At 45.7% G+C, this 24,609-nt stretch overlaps 2 protein-coding genes across 8 annotated transcripts in view; one reads left to right on the top strand and one right to left on the bottom strand.

Annotated features, from left to right (window-relative positions):
• Positions 1–13,847, bottom strand: part of WDR59 (WD repeat domain 59) — an 84,573-nt gene extending 70,726 nt beyond the window's left edge. For 3 of the 4 annotated variants that reach the window (XM_035024782.1, XM_035024779.1, XM_035024780.1), the window contains exon 1: positions 13,716–13,847. In XM_035024782.1, the coding sequence (XP_034880673.1) occupies positions 13,716–13,769 (54 nt within the window). In that variant the 5' untranslated portion in view covers positions 13,770–13,847. Of the gene's footprint in view, positions 1–12,218; positions 12,482–13,715 lie in introns of those variants that run through there. The other variant, XM_035024781.1, reaches the window with a different exon arrangement.
• Positions 13,848–22,041: 8,194 nt separating this feature from the next.
• Positions 22,042–24,609, top strand: part of ZNRF1 (zinc and ring finger 1) — a 99,082-nt gene continuing 96,514 nt past the window's right edge. For 3 of the 4 annotated variants that reach the window (XM_035024777.1, XM_035024776.1, XM_035024775.1), the window contains exon 1: positions 22,042–23,058. In XM_035024777.1, the coding sequence (XP_034880668.1) occupies positions 22,635–23,058 (424 nt within the window). In that variant the 5' untranslated portion in view covers positions 22,042–22,634. The remainder of the gene's footprint in view (positions 23,059–24,609) is intronic. The other variant, XM_035024774.1, reaches the window with a different exon arrangement.

Genomic DNA, 24,609 nt, shown 5'->3' with positions numbered 1-24,609 from the left:
AAAGAAAGAAAGAAAGAAAGAAAGAAAGAAAGAAAGAAAGAAAGAAAAGAAAAGAAAAGAAAGAAAGAAAAAGGGATGGGGCACTCATCTGGCTCAGTGGAAAGAGCATGCAACTCTTGATCTCGGGGTCATGAGTTTGAGCCCCATGTTGAGTGTAGAGATTACTAAAAAAATAAATAAATTCAAAAATAATAAAATAAAAGACATCAATCCTATTTTAAATAAATAAACAATTTTTTTAAAAAGGGGCGCCTGGCTCTGACTCAGTTAGTTGGTAGAGCATGTGACTCTTGATCTTGGGAGTCATGAGTTCAAGCCCCATGTTGGGAGTACAGCTTACTTAAAAAAATGAAAGAGGGGCGCCTGGGTGGCTCAGTCATTAAGCGTCTGCCTTCGGCTCAGGTCATGATCCCAGGGTCCTGGAATCGAGTCCCGCATCGGGCTCCCTGCTCCATGGGAAGCCTGCTTCTCCCTCTCCCTCTCCCCCTGCTTGTATTCCCTCTCTCGCTGTGTCTCTCTCTGTCAAATAAATAAATAAAATCTTTAAAAAAAAAAAAAAAGAAAGAAAGGAGGGGAGGGAGGGAGGGAGGGAAAGGAAGGAAGAAAGAAAAAGAAAACAGGGACAGGCCTCAGTCCTATAACCCCCAGGAACTGAATTCTGCCAACAACCTGAATGAGCCTCAGTAGATTCTTCCTTAGGCAACTGAGCCTCCAGATGACAACCCAGACAACTGACACCCGGATTTCAGCTTAGAAGACTCTAAACACAGAAATGAGCCAAGCAATGCCTGGACTTCTGACCCAGAGAACTGTGAGCTAATAAATGGGTATTGTTTAAAGCTGCTAAGTTTGTGGTACAGTGTTAACAGAGAGTGGCCTGGTAATAACAATGATGATAATAAAAGTCAAGGCTTTGACTCAAAAATTGCACCTCCAGAATCCATCCAAAACACAGAAAAACTTTTATACAGAGAGTTGCTTATTTCATTTTATCTACAAGTAAATGATGTGTATTTACATAACAATATTCTCAGTGTTTAAAAACCACACAGAAAAAACCCAGGAGCCAAAACTGCAAATAGAGTATCATAACTCACCATATCACCTTATCAGAGGAAGTTCTTTTTAAAAAGTAAGACACAAAAGCCCACCTAACAGATGTGTCCCTACTCCTATCCCAGAAAAAAGGGCCAACATCATGTTCATAGCACATTAAGGAGGGTCATGCTCGGCTGTCCCAAAGGGAGAATGGAGAGGAAGAGAAGGGCACCTAACCAGAGTAAAGCTGGTGCTCCACGGCGGAGGGACAGGAGTCCCCCCTGGAGGCTTCCCCACCTTAGGGCACCAGGCAGGGAGCAGCTGAGAGATGCTAAGTCTGGGAGTCAGGGGGTTAAGAACCACGGGAGCCACATGATCCCACTGCAGGAGAGGGAGCAGAGCCCCAGTGATGGCTGAGAGAGAGAATTCCCTTGCTTGCTTGCTCATGCTACTTCAGTGGCTCCCACAGTCCACAGGGGAAGGACAACACCCTTAGCATGAGCGTAAAGATCACTTAGACCTCTCTTCGTCTCACTTCCACAGCCCGACTCACATCTCTCACCTTCCAACTCCATCCCAACACCCCCGCCATGATAAATTCTTTATTATGAATTCCCTCTAGACCTCCAAAATCAAGCAAGCACCACCCTCTCACCTCTGGACCCCCACACCCGCTGCTTCCTCTGCCTGGGTAACACTTCTCTCCCTTCTTCACCTAGCCAATTCCCTCTTGTCCCTCAGGATTCAGTGCAGGCTCATCCCAGAAAGTTATTCTGACCCATCCCTCTTGTACACACCCAGTGGGTCACCTGTGCTTCCCTTGTGCTTCCATAGTACTCAAAGCTTATCTTTACACAGTACTTGGGATACTTTATAATAATCCTCTATTTACTGATACATCTCCTCCACTTGACCTCAATTGCTTACAAGTAAAAATCAACTCACTAGGGGCGCCTAGGTGGCTCAGTCGGTTAAGCGTCTGCCTTCGGCTCGGGTCATGAGCCCAGGGTCCTGGGATCGAGCCCCGCATCGGGCTCCCTGCTCGGCGGGGAGCCTGCTTCTCCCTCTCCCACTGCCTGCCTCTCTGCCTGCTTGTTCTCTCTCTCTATCTCTCTGTCAAATAAATAAATAAAATCTTAAAAAAAAAAAAAATCAACTCACTAGTACAATGCCTGGCACAGCCCATGGTATGTACCGAATAAATGCGAGCTACCAGACACAATATAGGTCTTAAAAGTTTATGCTGCACAAAAACTTGTACAGAAACGTTCATGGCAGCATGAGTCCTAACAGCCAAAAAGCAGAAACCACCCAAATGTCCAACAGTTGATGAATGGATATATCCCTACAATGAAAATATTAGTCGACCACAACAAAGACTGAACTTCTGCTACATACTACAATATGGATGAACCTTAAGAAGAACTAAGTGAGGGGCACCTCGGTGGCTCAGTCGGTTGAGTGCCAGACTCTTGATTTCGGCTCAGGGTGTGATCTCAGGGTCATGAGATGGAGCCCTTCCTCGGGCTCCACGCTCAGCAGGGAGTCTGCTTGAGATTCTCTCTCCCTCTCCCTTTGGCCCTCCCCCAACTCCCTCGCGCACGTGCTCTCTCTAAAAAAAATAAATAAATAAGTAAAATAAGTTAATCACGAAGACCACATACTATGTGATTCCATTTCTATGAAACGTCCTAATAGGCACATCTATAGAGAAGAAAGCGGAACAGTGATTGCTTAAGGCTGGGGTAGTTGGAAGACTGGATGCTGACGGTTAAAGGGTACAAGGTTTCTTCTTGGGGTGAGGAAAATGCTCTAAAAATGATGGTGGTACTGGTTTCACTCTGTTGAGTACACTGAAACCCACTGAATCGTCTACACTTCAAGCAAGTTAATTATACGATGTGTCAACTATATCTCAATAAAACTGCTACCGGTAAAAGGCTTATGCTATAACATTTTCATCTTTTAGACAACGACAGGTATGGTACTTTACAATGGTCAGGTGACAATGAATTTGGAGATGGATTGCATTACCAATCCATTTCGGATTTATAGTTCAATTTTCGTACAAACACAATGATTCTCTCAGAAAGTTTATCTCTCTGGGAAAAATCTGTAATATACAGCTTCATAAGACTATCTTTCTACCCTGATTCAATGCAGAAGAAAGCCCCTCTATAGAGACCACTGCTATCTGCAGAACAAAATCTCGATTTGAAGGGACTAGGAAAGAAATCAACTCTTCCTCTTTCAACCCCAGCTGAATTAGAAAGAGCTGTTCAAAAATATGAAAACACTTTGCCTGTTCATCCTTCCACATGATGCAAAATGGGAAACATCCAATCAACACAAGTCAGAGCTAGGTCAGGTCCCCAAAATCAGTTTGTCACATGCCTGAGCAACGACTGTAATGTAACTATCAGATTTCATAGAATAAAATCACAAATTAAAACCAATGGACATAAAAAGGATCAGAGCATTTCAAATGACAAGATCCAGTCTCTTTAAATCAGAGACAGACACTGCTGCCGAGGCTGTTTTTAAAACCATCCTCATACAATACCTTCTAGGTTTGTATCCGAGGTTGTGTTCACACACTCAGCACAATGGGTGCTTTCTGGGAAGTCTCACTCTTTATTTTTTTTTAAAGATTTTATTTATTTATTTGACAGAGAGAGAGAAAGCACAATAGGGGGAGTGGCAGAGGGAGAAGGAAAAGCAGGTTCCCTGCTGAGGACCCTGGGATCATGACCTGAGCCAAAGGCAGATGCTTAACCAACTGAGCCATCCATGCGCCCCGGGAAGTCTCCCTCTTTAAAATGAGAACATCCTCGCGTTCTCGCAAGCTGAAATGGCACACACTGGGTATGACTAGGAAAATCACCTAACCTTTCTGAGTCCCAGGTTCCTCATCTGTAAAATAAGAAAGTGGATGAGCTATCTTCCAAAGGTCCTTTCGGCTCCATAAGACTATTTTGTCAGGCTATGCGTTGCTTCCTTACACAAGTTGTCTAATATAATCATAATCATTAACACGTATCAAGTACTTAACATATGCTGGTCACTGTGCTAAGTGCTCTGTGTTGACTACCTCATATAATTGTCACAGTAACTGTCAGGTGGTGTGCAGAAAAGAGTAGAGCAGGCATGAGACTGCTCACCTCAGAAAGGCCTGCTTGCAAGGCTGGTTCTTGGCTGGTGTCTGGGAACTCGGGATTTGGAGTGTTCCCACCATTCCCTAACTGGTAAGAATGGCTCACTGTACCTACACTGTGTGTACGACGTGGTTTATGCTGAGCTCCTGCTGCCCTTCTGGGGTGTGGAGTTGTGGTTCACGCTAGCCACAGGGTGCTTACGTGACCAACCCCAAATAAAAACCTTGGGCACTGAGACTAATGAGCTTCCCTGGTCACATTTCCTACGTATTGCTATAATTCGATGCTGGAGGAATTAAGCATGTCCTGAGTGACTCCATGGTAAAAGGTCTCTTGCACCTAGTTTCCTCCAGACTTTACTCCATGTGCTTTCGCACTCTGAATTTGCTTTGTGTCCTTTCACTGCAATAAATCATAACTGCAAATACAACTGTGAGTCCTCCTAGTGAAACTAGACATAGTGTGGGGAATCCTGGACACAGGTAGATACTATTATTCTTGTTTTATGGATAAAGAAACTGAGGCTTAAAAGGAACTAACTTGCCCAAGATCACATGGCAGAGATGACATAACCTGGATCCTAACACTGGCACTCCAGTACCATACCCCTGAACACTTGGCTGTACCCTACTCCTCCCCCATTCTTCACTGCATTTTCATATCAAAATTTCTAGAAACCAAATAATTTGCAGGATTCACAACATAACAGTCACTTCCACCAAAAATAGCCCTACTGTGCCCTTCCATTCCCACAGTTTCCAAAATGAACTTTAAGTGAAACTAGAAAAGCAGGGACCAAAGCTGGATGGCTCCAGGAAAACGTCTGGACTATTAATTATTCATAACATTCCACTTAGCTAAAAAATTCACCAAGTTGTGTTTTGTTTGTTATTTTGTTTACTTAGAGCAGAAAAAAAAAAGGGCCTCAATTTTTATCTATCTGGAAAAGTCGCAATAATGCTGAGACTAGTAAGTCACCCACCATTAGGGTAACAGGGAACACACTTTCTGCTGAGATGCCTCATTTTTCATTTCAAGAAGCAAGAAATTGAGTAGCAGGAAAAAAATTACTAGAGAATGTCTCTATGAACCCAGGATATAGATTTTTCTTAAGAAGACTGAAAAAGCACAATCCATAAATTCAACTGCATCAAAAATACACTTCTGTTCATCAGAAGATAATACAAAGACAATGAAAAGGGAGACTATATTTGTAACACAGGTAACCAACAGAAGATTAGAAACCAGAAAAAAAGGTTTAATTCTTCCAAATCAATAAAAAAGAGACAATTCAATAAAAAAGGACATGGACATACACAGGCATTTCATGGAAGAAATACAAAGCCAATTAAATATATGAAAAGATATTTATCTTAATCAGTAATCAGGGAAATACAAATTAAACCCAACAAAGGTAGACCAGGGGCGCCTGGGTGGCTCAGTCGTTAAGTATCTGCCTTCAGCACAGGTCATGATCCCAGGGTCGGGAAAGCCTGCTTCTCCCTCTCCCACTCCCCCTGCTTGTGTTCCCTCTCTCACTGGGTCTCTGTCAAATAAATAAATAAAATCTTAAAAAAAAAAAAAAAAAAGGGTAGACCATTTCATAGGCACCCGGTAGGTAGAAATCAGAAGGACAAGAGCTTGACGTGGGCAGGGAATTTTGTCAATTTTGTGCACTGCTTATCTTGGTCCATTCAGGTTGTTCTAACAAATTACCATTGACTGGGTGGCTTATAAACTGCAGAAATTTATTTCTCACTGTTGTAGAGGTTGGGAAGTCCGAGATCAAGATGCTGGCATCCTGTTTGTCTGGTTTGGATTCATTTCCTAGACCACCCAGGTGTAACCTCATGTGGCAGAGGGGGAAGGGAGAGGAGCCCAGGAAAGGGCACTAATCCCACTCAGGAGTGCTCCACACTTCTGGCCCAATCATTTCCTAAAGGCCCCACCTCCTACTACCATAACCTGGGGTTAGACTTCAACATATGAATTGTGGGCGGGGCCACAAATATTCAGACCATCATCCTGCCATCCCTAGTGCCTGGCATACAGTAGACTCTCAATAAGTAATTGCTGAAAGGATGGGAAATTTAAATGTCTGATAACCCCAAGTGTTGACGAGGATATGACTCCAAAGGAATTTTTTAAGCTCACTGCTAGGAATATAAAATCTGAACCACTTTGGAAAACAATCTGATATTTGCTGATGAGGCTGAAGTACATGCACAATCCGTGGCCCAGCAATTCATTCCAAATAAATACCGTATTTATATATGATCATCTACAGTAAAAACTGGAAACAACCCAAATGTTTAATGACAGAGGGATAAATCGACTGTGGTACATTCATACAATGGAATACTACTTCACAGCAAAATTAGTAAACCACAAGCATGGTAGTCAACATGGATGAGCTTCAAAAACAATATAGTAGGACCAAAAAAAAAAAAGCAAGATTCACAAAATTCATACCATATGATTTCATCTATAGAATAGTCAAAAACAATCAAAATAGAACAAAATATTGTTTACAACTACATATATGTGTGCTAAAACTACAGAGAAAAGCAAATAAATGATTAATCCAGAAATGATTAATCCCTGCCTCTAAAGGGTCTGAAGAGAGGGATATGTTCTGGAAAAGGTATCCAGAGGGTAAATTTAACTAAAATGGTCTATTACGTAAGCTGTGGAGGGTACAATTTATTAATGTTCTTCACATGGTACCCATAGCACTCACATGTGTGATAAATTCCTAATAAAATAATTTTTAAGCCAAAAAATTTTAAAATGTCATTAGAAAAATGTCTCATAGGTGCGGCTGGGTGGCTCAGTTAGTTAAGCATCGGACTCTTAATCTCAGCTCAGGTCTTGATCTCAGGGTCATGAGTTCAAGCCCCGAGTTGGGTTCCACGCTGGGCATGGAGCCTACTTAAAAAAAAAGAAAAGTGCCTGACTCTTGGTTTCAGCTCAGGTCATGATCTCAGGGTCCTAAAATTGATCCCCACTTTGGGCTCCCTGCTCAGTGCAGAATCGGCTTAAGACTCTCTCTCCCTTCCCCTCTGCCCCTCCCCCCTGACTCTCTCTCTAAAATAAATAAATATTAAAAAAAAAAAAAAGAATGCCTGATAAAGACTATACCACAGAGGTACCTGGCTGGCTCAGCTGGTGGAGCATGGGACTCTTGATCTCGGGGTTGTGACTTCAAGCCCCACATTTGGTGTAGAGATTACTTAAAAATAAAATCTTAAGGGGCGCCTGGGTGGCTCAGTCAGTTGAGCTTCCAACTCTCGATTTCCACTCAAGTCACGATCTTGGGGTTGTGAGATCAAAACCAGTGTCAGGCTCTGTGCTCAGTGCAAAGTCTGCTTAAGATTCTCTCTCTGCCTCTCCCCGCTCCCCACTTGAGGACACACACGTGCACACTCTCTAAATAAATAAAATCTTTAATAAATAAATAAATAAAATCTTAGGAGGAAAAAAAAAAAAACGCCAGGGGCTCCTGGATGGCTCAGTCGGTGGAGCGTCTGCCCTCGGCTCCGGTCATAACCTGGGATCGAGCCCTGCATCGGGCTCCCTGCTCAGCGGGAAGCCTGCTTCTCCCTCTCCCTCTGCCGCTCCCCCTGCTTGTGCTCTCTCCCTCTCTCAAATAAATAAATAAAATCTTAAAAAAAAAAACCCTAACTTATCCCTCCTTTGATGAAAATGCTTCAGTGATTTCCTGTTGCCTGTAGAATATAAATTCCTTATTTTGGACTGTTTTATATGCTGGTCTCGGCCTACTTCTCAGATCACATCTTACACCTACTGTTCCCTCCGTGACTGTTTATTTTCATCTTTCTCCAGCTGCTCCACTTTGAGCTCCCTGAGGGTAGACATTTTGCCTTGTTGACTCCTGCTGTCTCCCTGGTGCCTAGAATAGTGCTTGGTATGTGGTAGTACTCAACAAATATTTGTTGAATGAAAAAATATCTAAAAAATCAATTATGTTGATTAACAGTATTAACAGGAATTAGGAAGAAGTGTTTAGGTTTTCAAACAAAATTTTAGAATAATTTTAGACCTACAGAAACACTGGGAAGACAGTACAGAGGGTTACCATATATCCTGCACCCAATCGCCCCTATTAAAAACATCTTACACTAGTATGGTACATTTTCTACAATTAACTAAACAAAATTGATATTATTAACCCAAATCCGTACTTTATTCAGATCTCCTTTGTTTTTACCTAATGTCCTTGTTCTGTTCTGGGATTCCATTCAAGATACCACGTTACATGTAGTCATCATGTCTCCTCAGGCTCCTTGGCTATGACAGTTTCTCAGACTGTCTTTGATGACTTTGACAACCTCAAGGAGTACTGGTCAAGTATTTTGTAGAATGTCCCTCAGTTGGGATTTGTCTGATGTCTTTCTCATGAATAGACTGGGATTATGGGTTTTGGGGAAGAAGATCCCAGAGATAAGGTGTCATTCTCATCCCATCATATCAAGGCTGCTTACAGTGAACATGACATATCACTGTTGATGTTGACCCGGCTGAGGTAGTGCTCGTCAGGTTTCTCTACTGTAAGCTTCACTCTTTTTGCCTTCTGTCTATACTGTACTCTTTGGAAACTAGTCAGTATATGCAGCCCAGACTTAAAGAGTGGAGACTGCTTCCTTCCTTCACTTCTTTCTTTCTTTTTCTTCAATTAGTTGCTTATATCAGTGTGAATTCTTAGATATTTATTTTATATATTGGATTATAATCCAGTAGTACTTTATTTTATTATTTCACTTTGTTTCTCAAATTGTCCCAGTCTTCACCATTGGGGGCTCTTCAGGGGGTTCATGTGTTCTTGTGACATACTCCCATCACTGTTTTCATTTGTTTGTATGTCTTTTATTTTTTAATTATTTTTTATTATTTTAAAAAAGATTTTACTTATTTGAGAGCGAGATAACAAGAGAGAGCACAAGCAGGGAGGAGAAGGAGAAGCAGGCTCCCTGTTGAGCAGGAAGTCCTATGTGAGGCTTGATCCCAGGACCCTGAGATCATGACCTGAGCAGAAGGCAGCCGCTTAACCGACTGAACCACTGAGGCACCCCTATATATCTTTTAAATATACAGTACTTCCGGGGCACCTGGGTGGTTCAGTCGTTGGGAGTCTGCCTTCGGCTCGGGTCATGATCCCAGGGTCCTGGGATCGAGCCCTACTTGGGGCTCCCTGCTCGGAGGGAAGCCTGCTTCTCCCTCTCCCACTCCCCCTGCTTGTGTTCCTTCTCTCACTGTGTCTCTCTGTCAAATAAATAAAATCTTAAAAAAAAAAAAACACACACACACAAAAAGTGAATTTGACGTTTTGTGTGTTTTAAATATACAGTACTTCCTTATTTTCTGGCACTACAAGATGCTTAGCTCTTATCATGTATATTTCCTGCTGTAGTCCCCAAATTAGCCATTTCTCTAAGGATCCCTGGTTTCTTTTATTGGAGAATGACATTAGAAACCAAGATCTGGTGTTAGATGTGCTCACTGCTCTTGGGGTGTTATTGCCTCTAGGTACTCTCATCTGACAAAACAGGGAATGTATGTGTGTACTAATCCATGTGTATACATATATCTGTAAATATTTCCATATGTAATCATCGGCATCTATACTAAGCTGAATATGAGTTCATACTTAACATCTTCTACTCTGATCCATTATCACAAGTGACATTGGCTCCACCCTTTGCTTATCGGTAACCTCCCACTCTGTGAGAAACTGGGTCCCCCTGCCATCCTCCATCCATTTACTTACTTGTTCATTCCAAAAGACATGTACAGTGGTTTCAGAATTGTTAACCTGAGCACAGTGCTTATGTACAGTTCTTTTCCCCTTTAGTGTTACAGACTCCACTAAGGCTTTCATCATTTTTTTAAAAAAGATTTTAAGATCCCAGGACCCTGGGATCATGACCCAAACTGAAGTCAGATGCTTAACTGACTGAGCCACCCAGACACCCCTAGGTCTTAAAGTTAGGTTTTAAAAAAATCAACTTGATATTTTATCACAGCTTTAATCATAATCGCCAAAAAGTGGTAGCAACCTGAATATCCACAAACAGGTGAATGGATACAGGCTGTGGTCTCTCCATACACTGGAATACTACTGGTGGGCAATAAAAAAGACCAGACTAACTGATGCTCAACAACATGGGTGAATCTCAAAGGCACTGGGTTAAGTGTGAGAGGCCAGGCTTAAAGGGTTCTATACCATACATTCCTTGTCTTACAGAAATCACCTCAGCAGCTGTCAAAGGAAGTGCTATATGTTAACTGTGGTGCTGGTTACAGGACTATATACATTGGCAAAACTCAACAAATTGTCCACATAAAAGGGGGAATTTTATTGTACATTAATTATACTTCAATAAACCTGGTTTAAAAAAAAAAACTGCTCTGGCTCTGTGGAGGATGAATTGGAAGGCAGCATAAAGCTAGGGTGCAGGGAGAGTGGTCCCTGAGTAGGGCCAGCTACTTTGGAATACTGAGTTTGAGACATCCCACAGATGCCAAAGCGGAGACATTAAGCAAACTGTTGCTATGAGTTCAAATTCCTGTCTTCATCACAATCTCTTTCTGAACTGTTTCTGCTCTTCCCGTTGGTTTAGAGATTTGTGAACTGCACATTCTGCCATCTTACCTCTTTGCCAGGGGAAACGATTTCAACTCCAATGCCCTTTCTAATAGCACAGCCACTTGATAAAGTGGCTATGTAAATGGCAATTAATTCAATTTTAATTAAGTTAAAAATGCAATTTCTCAGTTGCCCTAGCCCCATTTCAAGTGTCCAATGGCCACATTTCCATCATCACAGAAAATTCTATTGGAGACTGTTGCTCTAGAAAGTTATCTCTAGGGGCGCCTGGGTGGCTCAGTCGTTAAGCGTCTGACTTTGGCTGGGGTCATGGTCCTGGGTTCCTGGGATCAAGCCCAGCATCGGGAGCCTGCTTCTCCCTCTCCCACTCCCCCTGCTTGTGTTCCGTCTCTAGCTGTGTTTCTCTCTGTCAAATAAATGGATAAAATCTTTAAAAAAAAAAAAAAAAAAGAAAGTTATCTCTAAGTTTTCTTAACATTCATCGATTCCAGGGATCACCACAGGTTCTTTGCTATTAATGAGTGACAGTAAAATCTCAAGGCATGGTTTTATAAAAGTGAATGACACTTGTAGAAACTGTAGAAAAAAATTTCACCTTTCAGGCTGGGCTTTTTCTCTGAAAAACCAAAATGCTTTAATTTTTTAAAAAATGATTTTTAGAAGAGGCAGGGGATTTTGAAAAGTATATTGTTCTGTCCTCCCTTTTCAGAAAGACAATATGAAGAGTTTTGATTTTTTCTTTCTACATGAATAAAGTTAATAAAGGGGGTCTAGATCCCTTCCAGTGGCCACCAGAAACAACCACAAAACCATGCTAATTCAAACTAAGTCGTACCCTTCCAACTGAACAGAAAAATCAGAAAGAAAAATAGAGGCCCCCGCAAGGCAGTTAAATTACCCAATTTACTTTGTTCTCTTACTATGACCACTGCTGTTGAGGCTTAATTATTTGATATTGCTTCATACATCCTAATACATGTGTCAGCACCCTCTCTGCAGCTCTCTTCAATTACAGCTCTATACAGAGACTACCTGGGTTTCTCTGAGAATTAAAGCATTTGCAGATTAGTGGCTTCCAAATTAATAGGCTCAGAGGTAACTATACATGACTCTGTTACCAGTCCCCAGTGAAAGCAATTAACAAGAAGGGTAACAGGAATGTGGTGCTTTTTCCCTAGGAGTCTGGCGCCTCCCATGGGACAGCAGGCCTCCCAGAGACACCATGCTGACAGTGCAAAGTGCCCTAGAATCCTTTAATCCGAATGTTGCCGCTCAAATTCTCCATGGGGGCTATGTATCAGAGGGAACCACAGAGCAAACCGGTGGGTGGCTCCTCCACTCATTAATCTTTATGGCAAAAAAAGGGATGGAGTTTTAGAAAGAAGAAACCACATCACCCCTTGTTGTAATCCAGATTTGCCTTCAGTACAAATCACCCGAGTACTGATACAGTGTGCAGTGTTCTTCCAGCAAGGGCTCAGTAAATTCTTGTTGCATAAATCCGTGGATGGAAGCCTGGTACACAGAAGGTAGTCAATAAATATTTGTTGAATAAATGGAGAGAATCACCCAAGACACTGTCCAGGTGATGGGGAAGGGGAAATGGGGTATTTATTATGAAACTACTGTATGACAGATTGCTTTAATATGAAGCAAAGTACTGCAAAGAACTAACAAGAGCCCTGGGGCCAGATGCCTGCAAACAAATCCCGATTCGGCCACATAATGGGAGGCCTTGGCCAAGTCACTTGAGATCAGCCAAACAGGGATCATCTCCGCCGTTTGGAAAAAAGGGATAACATCGACTTATCTTGGTTCTTTCATGAATTAGAAAAGGTAAATGTAGATAAATCACTTAGCATAAGGCCTAGCATTAGGAAGGCACGAAATACAAAAATGGTTAAAAAAAAAATCCCTAGTAAATGCTAAAGTAACTTGAGGCTAACCACGTGCCTGTCACTGTGCCACATATCCTCAATAAATCATAAAATTCGGGGTGCCTGGATGGCACAGTTGTTAAGCGTCTGCCTTCCGCTCGGGTCATTATCCCTCCCTGCTCCACAGGAAGCCTGTTTCTCCCTCTCCTACTTCCCCTGCTTGTGTTCCCTCTCTCGCTGTCTCCGTCAAATAAAGTCTTAAAATATGTGTGTGTGTGTGTGTGTGTGTGTGTGTGTATATATATATATATATATATATATATCTCAAAATTCTCACGGCAGCCCTATGAGGCAGGCACGACCCTCACCTTCAGACAGGTGAGAAAGCTGATGCGCTCAGAGGAGATGGCAGGCTAGGGCTGAGCCCGGATTTCGCACCAGGGATTCGAACCTGGGCAATACGTGCCCCGCACACTCCTACTCCCTATCTGGTATTTTCCACTATTCTAGCATCAGCAGCCACCTAAAGCTGCGAAACAGGCACTTTACAGTTTTGTGTTTCTTTTAATCGAATCCACTGCAAAGTCCTGTGAGGGAAGGTCACCTCCACGCAGCTGAGGCTCAGAGAAGTTCTGCGACTTATCCAAAGTCACTAAGCCTCGAGCACCCAGCCTCGCAGAGCAAACCCTCTCGCTCACCAGCCAGGTGTTGGGAAGCCTCTCCTCAACACTAACTCGCGCGCAGTCTCTGCGCTCTGGTGTCCCAAGGCAGACCCTACTCCCCGGACCCCCGCGGGGAACCCCCATATCCCGTCCGTGCCCGCCCCAACCGCCTCCAAAGGTCATCAAGGCTCCCCTCGCCCGCTCGGGTCTGACAGCTCCGGGTCACCCCCTTATCCCTCTTCCCCAGCCCCGGCTGGAGGGTCGCTCCGCCACCCCCGAGACGGACCCGGCAGCGTGGGGGAGGGGAACGGATGAGGGCGCATGCCCAGAGGGCTCCATTTGGCCTCCGGCTCACCTGGGAGTCGCGGAACTCCACCACCACGTTCTCGCTGCTCCATCGCGCCGCCATCTCCTGCACCCGACCGCCCCCGCCCTAAGACTGCGCGTTTCCACTTCCCTAAACCCGCACTCCCGGGCTCGGTGAGCCCCACGCAGCCCGCGAGTAAGCCCTGCCACGCCCCGTCCCCTCTTCCGCCAGACCTCAAACCATTGGCTGACCCAAACACAGGCTCCGCCCCCTCTCCCGGCTCCTCCAATTGCCGCACCGCACCTACCCAAAAAACAGGCGCGCCCCCTCCGCTTCCGTCACTCGGCCTGAGTGACCCACGCTCCCCGCAGCTTTGCAGGCACACGCCCCGTGCCGCAAGCTCTACCGGGAGTCGTAGTCCGAGGGTGAGCAGCGCGTGGGTAACTCGCGGAGAGCTCGCGAGTGCGGGTTTGGCGAAGGGAGGCAGTAGTGTATAGTAACAAGCTGAACGTCAGAAGCAGATGTGAGAATCCAGCGGTTTTCTATGAAGCCAGACATTGAAGAGATTTGCCACTCTTCCCACTAAAATTTTTTCATTTTAGGAAACGGATTTTTTTACTTACAAAATGTATTATTAATATTAATGCGCATTAATATTCAAGTGAAATCATGAAAAAATATTTTTTAAATTCTCAGTTTTAATTTCTAATAGTTATGTGGTGCCTGGGTGGCTCAGTGGGTTAAGCATGGGGCTCTTGATCTCAGCTCAGGTCTTGATCTCAGGGTCCTTAGTTCAAGCCTCGAGTTGGGCTCCATGCACAGCATGGAGCCTACTTAAAAAAAAAAAAATAGGGGCGCCTAGGTGGCTCACTCAGTTAAGTGTCTGCCTTAGGCTCAGGTCATGATCCCAGGGTCCTGGGATGGAGCCCGGAATGGGACTGCCTGCTCAGTGGGGAGCCTGCTTCTTCCTCTCCTGCTCCCCCTGCTTGTGCTCTCTCTCTCTCTCTGTCAAATAAATAAAATATTTAAAAGATAATAAAAAATAATAATAATAAATAATAATCCCTAATAGTTACTTACTATCAGTAGATACAGCCCACATAAAAGTTTGGTGGGGAGGGTCCTTAACAATATTTAAGAGCGTAAAGAGATCCTGAGATCAAGAAGTTTGAGAACCACTGTGCTAACAATGTGGTGAGTGCTGAGTTCTCTTCTTCTGTCCCACCCTTTCAAATCTTAGCTTACCTAGCTTAGCTTCAATTTCTTTATGAAAAGGAGAAATGACCTACTTTGTTAGTTTGGTTCTTATAAGGAGTTAAGCACAGGGCCATTAATGTAGTCAATACTCTTGCTCTTGTTAATATTACCACTATTTCTATGTGCAAGTCCCTGAGTGAATAGAGATGAGAAAGATTACCTTCCCTCCCGGAGTCTTGCATGGAATGGGGAAAGAAAGACATATCAACAAATTAGGGGTGACCAACTTGCCCAGGAAACCCTTCCGTCCAGACAAAGTGGGACAGTTGGTCACAGTACAACAAGTGTACACAACAAGGGAGAATGAATTGGGTTTTATAAAAGACTGGCAAGCAATGTGCGGGGAAAGGACAGCCTAAATAAGAAACCCGATGTGGCATCCTGAACAAGGTGACATTTAAGATTTTCAGTATAACATTAGCATTTTCATAGAATACACTATCAGAAAAAGCATTTCAGCACTGAAAGTGAAAAAGACCCTTAAGGGTGAAGAGGGGGGATAAGTTCCAAAGATAAAGCAGTTCCCCCAAAAACAGTCACAAACCTGTGCTGCTTTCTTTTCCTTCAGAATACACATCACAATTTGTAATTCAATATCTGTTTGTTTAAATATTTTCAAGCTTCGGGAGGAGAGAGACCAGATCTGTTTTGTTCAGCCTTGCATGCTGACTACACATCAAGGCACTCCCTATTTGTCCAATTAATGAACGGGAAAGGCATATAGATTCAGGCCCGCAGAGTACGGTCTAGAGAAAAAGGATGCCTTCTGTGAAACCAAAAGTAATTTCTAAAACCATGCAAGGTCTTCACTTGTAACCTCTTTACACCCACAAGGGGATACAGAACCACAACATGTTCTCCTCAAAACCCTTCACCTATTAGTTATTCTCACACACTGCAGCCCTTTAAAAACTCCTCTAGGGACGCCTGGGTGGCTCAGTCGGTTAAGTGTCTGCCTTCGGCTCAGGTCATGATCCCAGGGTCCTGGGATCGAGTCCCGCATCGGGCTCCCTGCTCTGCGGGGAGCCTGCTTCTCCCTCTGCCTCTGCCTCTCTCTCTCATGAATAAATAAATAAAAATAAAAAAAATCTTAAAAAAAAAAAAAAACTCCTCTAGCCCTGGCCTTCACCCTCCTGTAGTGGCCTTTCTTCTTGCCTCCCAGTTTCCTCCCAGTTCTCTATCACAAAAGGCCAAAGGCTGTTCTGGAAAGAAGGGCTTCAGCTCTTCCCCAGGAAGGGGAAAAACTGCAAACCAGGTTCAAGACCAGAGAGAAGGAAAGATAAAGAATACTTTCTTTTTTTTTTTTTTTAAAGAGTTTATTTATTTATTTGAGAGAGAGAGAATGAGAGAGAGCACATGAGAGGGGGGAGGGTCAGAGGAAGAAGCAGACTCCCTGCCGAGCAGGGAGCCCCATGCGGGACTCGATCCAGGGACTCCAGGATCATGACCTGAACCGAAGGCAGTTGCTTAACCAACTGAGCCACCCAGGCGCCCGATAAAGAATACTTTCTATGCACGTTCACGCTGTCACATGGGAATAAATGAATCCATTTGTTTAACATGCCATATTCTTATTTGTTTATTTGCCTACAGCCTTGGATGTAGTAGGTGCTTGATAAATACCTGCTAAGTGACCAGCAAATAATCAGGTATGGCTATAACTTAAGGGTATATGACAGGATGTAGCAAGAAGTACGCTAAAAAAGCTGGAAAGGGCTAGTGAGGAAGGCCCCTGCTTAGGCATTTGAGTTTTATTTTGGAGATAGAGAAACAGGTATTTCAAAGCTCTCTGTCTATATATAGCTTGGTAATCTGTTTCCCACTGGAACCGGTAGGATTGCCCTCGCCTGAGCATTTCTGCAACCCTCCCCCACTCCCACCTCTTTACTTCGTATTTGTCTAGTTCTCAAAATCTGCTTGTCATGGTTCGTAGGCACAGAAAGTACTTCGGGTTTCAAGTCCTTGGTGCTCTCTGTTCTTTCAGTGTTTTCCCTCTTAGATGTGAAAAGGGCCCCGGTAGAATTTTTGAGAGAAGGAGCATGAGCACCTTTCATACTGCCCCCGGCGTCCCTTCCTTTTCTATCTCCCACCCACACTGTCACCACAAAAGAGTGGGGACTCTGGAGCTAAATCTAGAGCTCTCTGGCTCCTCAATTGCTGTGTGCCTCCGAGACCCACAGATGAATGAATGTCCTGTCTCAATCAGAGACTGGGGACTGTTGGGGGTCCCCTGTCAAGTAGATCTCAACTTGCTGACCAGGTTACAGGGCTCTGATCACCAAAGCAAGCTCTTTCCAGAAGGTCATTTGCCAGCCATGCCACAGGAAGGCAGGGGACGTGCATGGTCAACCCAGAAATCCAGGGCTTCGGCTGGCTGTTATCAGCAGCTACCCTTGCAAGTTTAAACTCAGATCCTTTATCTTTCTAGGCCTTCGCTTCCTCTTCTGCAGAATGTGTAGTTAGCCGACCCCTCAGTCTCTTTACATCTGGGAATCTTGGAATCCTGCCCTGAGCCCCACTAGTAATTTTCCTCTCCATCAATCAACAAATATTTGTGGACGTGCACACATGCTCGTGCTCCTCGCTTTGTGCATTTGGTTGCCCATTGCCCTGGTTTCTCTAAGTTTTCTCTTTTCCAGCAAAATAACACAAATGTAAAGAGCTCTGAGAAATCTGGGGGGAATTTTCTTACTGGGAGACATTTATCCACCCCCAGAGGCGGTGCTGGGGCCTCCCTCCAAAGCCGTGGCTTAAGAAGGAGGCCACAGGTTTCCCAAGGCTCCTCAGGAGCGGGCCCCAGCTAGCTGTTTCCCTCATTTTCTGAACCTTTCAGGAACCTCCCAGATGCTACATTCTCCCAGAGATGTAGCATTATTATGCACTGGCATTTGTATGCTTTGGCAACACCCAATTTATCAGCCCTTTCTCCTGTCAGTTCTGGTAGGTTGGATCAGTGGTTTATTAACCCTGTTTCACAGCTGAAGAACAGCCAGGAAGCAACTCTACCCAGGGTCAGTGAGAGCAGGAAGATAAAAAATAATAAAACAGAGTCCTAAATCTATCGGGGGCCCTTTCTGCATCTGATCGTCTTGCATCGAGAGCATCCAAAATGACTTGACACCTCCCCAGACCCATTAACTTTGAACCAAAATCCACAGGAGAAACTTGCAGCAAAGCCCATACTGGACTCTCAACGCAACAAATGACAAAATGAAACTAATCGGAGGCTGCAGGTCTCCGTGGATGCCTGTTGCTCTGCCATGAGTCACTGTCCCTAAGATGTAAAGGGTAGAGTCAAGCTACTGAATGAAGAACTTACCCTGCTCTGTATTTTAATATTGTAATTTCAAAGGAAATTTGTTCTTTAATAAGTGCACAAGGAGATAAAAATGGCACTGCCTGAGAAGGGCTGCCCACCAGAGTCCCACAGGACACCTAAACCTAGTGTCATCACACTGAGGAGAGTCGAGGCTTCACCCACAGTTCAGGCTCTCAGGTGTTCCGTGGTGCCAGGTGGGAGAGAGGCTGGCCTCTCATAATCAGTAGACGGGAATATAAACCTTAAAGGCAAATTCTTAAGTTACGAAAACAAATAGAGCTGTTAAGTGGATCTACTCTTTTTCACCCATTGACGAGCATTCAGAGAAAATGAACTTGTCACCCAAAGGTTCCTTGATGAGCGTGTTCACTGGAAAGCTTAGAAATCCAGCTCTGTCCCTACTAGCCAGGTGACTTTAATGCCCATGTGTAGACTTTATCTCTCTGTCTCTCTCAATTTACATGGTTCCAACACTAAAATACAAAAAAGTACATGATGAAACAAAATCTTTGTCATGCATCCTGTCACTCCACCGTTCAGTTCCCACTGCCCACCCCCCAGGGGAACTACATCATATTGTTTCATGTTTCTATCCAGTATCTTTATGAATCTAGAAGCTAAGAAAAATACAGATCTTTATTTGGGGAGGGAGCAAGTTTCTTAATTTTTCAAGTCTTGACATCTTCAGTGCTCATTAGTCACTGGGCATTCTTATTTGTACTGATAATGATGTTGATAAATCTTCCCAGAGCTCCGAATCCCGTCAGGATATGGTCCTTGCTCCCTACCGTGGCTCCTAGGACCCTCAGGTTTGCCCCTGAGGACTAGCCTCATCTTCAATTCCCACATCCTATCAGCTCCACTGCAGCTTTCAGTTCCCTGAAGATGCCATGTTCTCTAGGCCTTCAAACATGCTAGGAACATGTTTGGAACATGCTTGTCTTCCTGAAGCACATTTCTTCCCCTGCAACCCCATTCCCAGCCTCGTCACCAGCTCATCTTTTAGGCCTTGGCTTAGGATCACTGTTGGTACCTGTCTCCTTCCATCAGCACCATAATCTTTCCCTCTCATGGCACTTCATCATTCACTCATTCATTCATATGGAGGGCTAACTACACATCAGGCACTGTTCTAGGCCTATCTGTCACATGGTATTGTCACTGCTTATTTCAGTACTTTGTATGGCACTGCCCTATCATTCACATACCATCAAATTCACCCTTTTAAGTGTGTAATCTAGCAGTATTTAGTATAGTCATGAGGTTGTGCAAACATCACCATTCTTCTTTTAAAAAAAAAGATTTTATTTATTTGAGAGAGAGCACGAGCATGGGGAGGGGCAGAGGGAGAGACAGACTCCCCACTGAGCAGGGAGCCGGGCAATGTGGGGCTCAATCCCAAGACCCTGGGACCAAGACCCCAGCCAAAGGCAGACACTCAACTGCTCAACCGACTGAGACACCCAGGCGCCCCTCCTTTTTTTTTTTTTTAAGTAGGCTCCACCCCCAGCATGGAGCCCAACTTGGGGCTTGAACTCACAGCCCTGAAATCAAGACCTGAGCTGAGATCAAGAGTCAGACGTTTAACTGACTGAACCACCCAGGTGCCCCAAACATCACCACTATTTAATACAGAACATTTTCATCATTCTAAAAGGAAACTAACCCGTTAGCAGTCATTCTCCATTCTCGCCTCTCCCTCGGCTCCAGCAAACATTACCCTTTCTGTCTTGGTGGATTTGACTACTCCGGAAATTTCATATAAGTGGAATCACACAGTATATGGTCTTTTGTGATTAGTTTCTTTTACTTAGTGTGATGTTTTCAAGGTTCATCCATGTTGTAACACATTTCAGCACTTTATTTCTTTTTGTGGCTGAATAATAGTCCACTGTATAGGTACACTACATTTGCTTTATCCATTCATCAGACAATAGAGAGTTGGGTTGCTTCCACTTTTTAGCTATTTTGAATAATGCCGCTATGAACATTCACATAGACGTTTTTCTGTACATATATGTTTTCATGTCTTTTGGAAATAGACTTAGGAATGCAATTGCTGGGTCATATGATAACTCTTTGTTTAATCTTTTTGAGGAATCACCAGACTATTTTCCAAAGCAGCTGTGCCATTTTCCATTCCCACCAGCAAGGTATGAGGGTTCCAATGTCCGCACATATCACCAACACTTGCATTTGTCCCCTCTGATTATAGCCATCCTAGTGGGCATGAAGTGGTTCTTCTGAAGCTTTGTGAGAACCCAGACTCCATCTGTTTTGCTCACCACTGAGTCCCAGAACCCAGTGTAGTGCCTGGCACTTACTAGATATTCATATTTTGTTCGATGTGCTAAAAAAGTGTTGAATGGATAGGTAAATCAAAAGCTACTTAGATGGTTACAATAATCCTTACTGATTGTGTATTTTCTCCCCGGTACAGATCTGTCAAGGGATCTAGTACCCTTTTTCCTGCGCAGCACCGTACCACCCCTCTTCTATTACCATACTCTTTCTTCAGGGAGAAAAGTGGGCTAAATTTAAGCTTTCTTATTTTCCTTCAGACCACTCATTTGGATCTTAGGTGTGCACAGATTCCTTATTTAGGCACTGACAGATAATTTCTTGGGTATTGGAACATTTTGTTTTTTCCTATGTTCATTTCTCAAGGAGAATTATCTACTTCCTTCTGCAGGGCTTTCTACTCACCCCTCAGCACTCCATGCTTGCAAATAAATAGCCTTCCTCCTGTTTCTTTCCAAGCTGCTCACACTGGGACAGTCAATACCTGTGACAGACCAGCTCTTCTTTTGGGGGGGGTTCTTTTAATATCTCTCTACACCCTGTTTTGACTCCTTGATGTGGAAGTATATGGGGACATTTAGAGCAAGGAAGTCGGACCAGGGACTGAGTGATGCTCATAGCCAGCACCCAGCACTTGAAAAATCGTTGTTGAATGAATGAATGGATGTGAATATTGAGAGAGACATATTGCAAAATGCAGACTCGGCGGACAAATACTTACTGAGTACCCACTGTGTCCCACTATGGTGCATGTTGGAATAAAAGGTAAACAAAACCGGGGACTCGCCTTGGACTAGGGAGTTTCTAAAATCACCGGTTCTGGCTGTGTCTTATGTCTTCTCTCTTTCTATCCTACACCTAATGATTTTCAGGATCGCGTTTTAGCTAAGGAACCCACCCACGGCTTAAGCCTCAGATAGGAAGTTCCGATCTACTCTCGGCAAAATCCCGAGTCACAAGTGCCCCAGTGCCCTGTGTACCCCCAAACAGCTAAAAAATCCCCCAAATGCTAGGCTTCCTGATCTTAGGGGTTCCTCGTCGGGAAACCTCCGCAAGAATGGACAGCACGTCCACCAGAGGGTGCTGTGGGGGCAAATTTGCGCAGGGAGGGAGGCTTGACCAGTGACCCTCAGAGCCAGGTAGGCGTCTCGAGAAGTTTTCATTCTTCTTTGCGTTTCCTTCCCAGCCCCTTGAACCGTCGCCGCCCCTCCTCCCACAGGGGGTTCCCCCTCAATAATTAGCCATTTTCGGGGCCTTTAAAGAGTGCTTGCTTTGAAAAGACGCCTGGCTTCTGTCCCTGACGCCCCGTGGCTCGGGCCACTCAGGTCACAGGCCGGTCGCGCTGGGTGGGTGGGTGGGGACCTCCCGGGCGTCAGCGGCCCGGCGCCGCAGGGGCCGCGAAGGGGTTAACCCGGCGGGGGGGAGGGGAGGGGGCGCGGGCCGCGCCTGCGCTCTGCCGCCCTCCATTGTCTCCACGGCGGCGAGGAGCGCCGGCGAGCGCAGCCCGGGACCGAGCGGGGCGGAGCGGCTGGCGGGGCCGGCGGCTGCTGGAGCGAGAGCGCGACGCGACCGCGGCTTCCCGAGCTCCGCCTGGCCGCCCAGCGCCGCAGCCCGCCCGAGGCCTGGAGGGTCCGGGCCGGCGTCCGTGGTCGCGGGGTCCTGAGGCGGGGACGCGCCCGGTGCCCCCAGCCCTCCTCAGCCTCCTCCTGTCCGGCGGGCGGCCTCCTCCGGCGCCTCCCTGCGCCCGCCCGCCGCCTCCCTCCCTCCTTCCCTGCGGCTCCCCCGGCTTTCGGGAGCCCGGGGGCGGCCTGTGGCGCGCCGAGCCCGCGCCGGACTGCGCCTCTTTGGACCTTGAGGGGAAACATGCGTTTGGCTTGGATCGTTTTAAATTCTTAGTTTGGGATCCCCGCCCGCCTGCCTCTTCCGCCCCGCGGGTTTTCTTTTCTTTTCTCTTTTTTTTCCCTTTTTTTCCTCCGGGTCTCCTTTTTGACTCCCTCCCCATTTATGCTCGCCCAACCCTCCCCCCGCTGCTGAGAAGTGGGGGAGGGTCTCGGCCTCCAGGTTCCCGCCCCACCGGGGCCCGGGCGAGCATGGGGGGCAAGCAGAGCACGGCGGCCCGCTCCCGGGGCCCCTTTCCGGGGGTCTCCACCGATGACAGCGCCGTGCCCCCGCCGGGAGGGGCGCCCCACTTCGGGCACTACCGGGCGGGCGGCGGGGCCATGGGGCTTCGCAGCCGCTCGGTCAGCTCGGTGGCGGGCATGGGCATGGACCCCAGCACGGCCGGGGGGGTGCCCTTTGGCCTCTACACCCCCGCCTCCCGGGGGACCGGCGACTCGGAGAGGGCGCCCGGCGGCGGAGGGTCTGCGTCCGACTCCACCTATGCCCATGGCAATGGTTACCAGGAGACCGGCGGCGGTCACCATAGAGACGGGATGCTGTACCTGGGCTCCCGAGCCTCGCTGGCGGATGCTCTACCTCTGCACATCGCACCCAGGTGGTTCAGCTCGCACAGCGGTGAGTCCGCGGGCGGTGGAGGCCTCAGAGGGTGGAGTGCAAGGGAGGGCGCGCCGGGGCGCCCCAAACCTTCGCGCGCTTGCGAAGATTTGGATGTGGAGCGCGCGACCTGGCTCTGTCAGCCTTCCCTTTGGTTCCTGGGGATGAATGGGCTATCTCCCCTTTAGAAAAGAGGCTTCCTGCGAGGCTGCGGAGCCGGGCGTTTTAGGACCTCAGGCGTCGGTTCACTTGTGGATGAGCAGAGTGAAACCTGCCCATTGAAGTCCCATTTATCGGTATCACCGTCCTCAGAGAGGAGGTCTTGTCTGGCTTATAGCAAGTCGGCCTCGGTGCTTCCTTTCTGTCACTGCAGTACTGTGCCTACCTCACCGTTAAGAGAGAGAGAGGGATCCACTTTGACCGAGCGGTGTCTCCCAAACAAAGAGTGTGAAAAGAAAGAAAATTGGAGGCAAGTGTTGTTTGGATTAGGGCTCTCACTCTTGCTGGAAGAAGGGGATGCCCAATTTTGCCACCCTGCTGGAGCTGTGTTTGAATTGTTTAAAATGGAGCAGCCGGCAGCCTGCTGCTGCCATAGACAGGTATGGCCTGCCGAATGGAGGGCCTAGCAGGGAGCCTCCCTCTCTGAGGCTTTGCAGGACCAGGGCTCTGGTGGCGGGTGCTGCATTCAGTAGGCTTGGCTGCATGACTGTCACATCCCTCCATCTTTTTTCTTCCTCCATGCCGAGTGCTAGGTCTGCCTGGTAATCTCTCTCTTTTTGTAATGGGAGGTGGGACTTTATTGCCTGGCTGTTGTTGGTGCATTACCTGGGAAGAGGAAGATTCAAAAAATCTGGATGAATTCATTTTGTGAACTTCTGGTGACAGGCCAGCAAAAAGGATTTCCCAGGCCCTGACTGGCAGGGCAGAAAAGGCACTGGCAGGAGCTTCTGGAGGAAAACAGGTCTGTCTGCTCAGCTAACCTGAGAAGCCAGGTTAGGCTTCTAGAAAATTGGTCAAAAGGGGTGTCGGGCCGCTATTTGCTAATTGGCAGGTCGGAGTGAAGAAGTTAATGTATTCAGACTGCTTTGGGAGAGTTAAGAAAATCTAGATATTGTGTAGAAAGAAGAAAGATTGCCTTATGGAGGGTGTTATCTATTGGATCACGGTTCTAGCTATTGTGAAATAGGGTAGACTTTTTGAATCTTTTTTTTTTTAATTTCTGGAAATAGTCTGGTTTTTGTTTCAATTCTATAAACTTTAATTTGTGAAATATTTTTTGAGGGGGAAATAGTGACTAATTTAGGGTAACACTTGAAAGTGGCTTTTGAATTGCTGAAATGGTATTTTAATTCCTGAACAGAGCTCTGGATATCATCGGAGCTTCCTTGAACTGCATCAGTCTCTGCCCTGAATAAGATGCAAGGTGTGGATGCTTTGGGCACTTTTAGACATTTGATCATTTTTAGACATCTTGAAATGAATAATTTTTCTTAACAAATTTGGTCCAGAAAGAATAAGCTGTATTTGTGAGATGACTGTGATTAACTTTTTCAAAGAACTGTCATTAGTATC

This window comes from Mirounga leonina, unplaced genomic scaffold (assembly GCF_011800145.1).
Source record: "Mirounga leonina isolate KUSES-001 unplaced genomic scaffold, KU_Mleo_1.0 Mir_180, whole genome shotgun sequence".
Taxonomy (NCBI): Eukaryota; Metazoa; Chordata; class Mammalia; order Carnivora; family Phocidae; genus Mirounga; species Mirounga leonina.
This window is presented reverse-complemented; position numbering and strand designations above follow the sequence as displayed.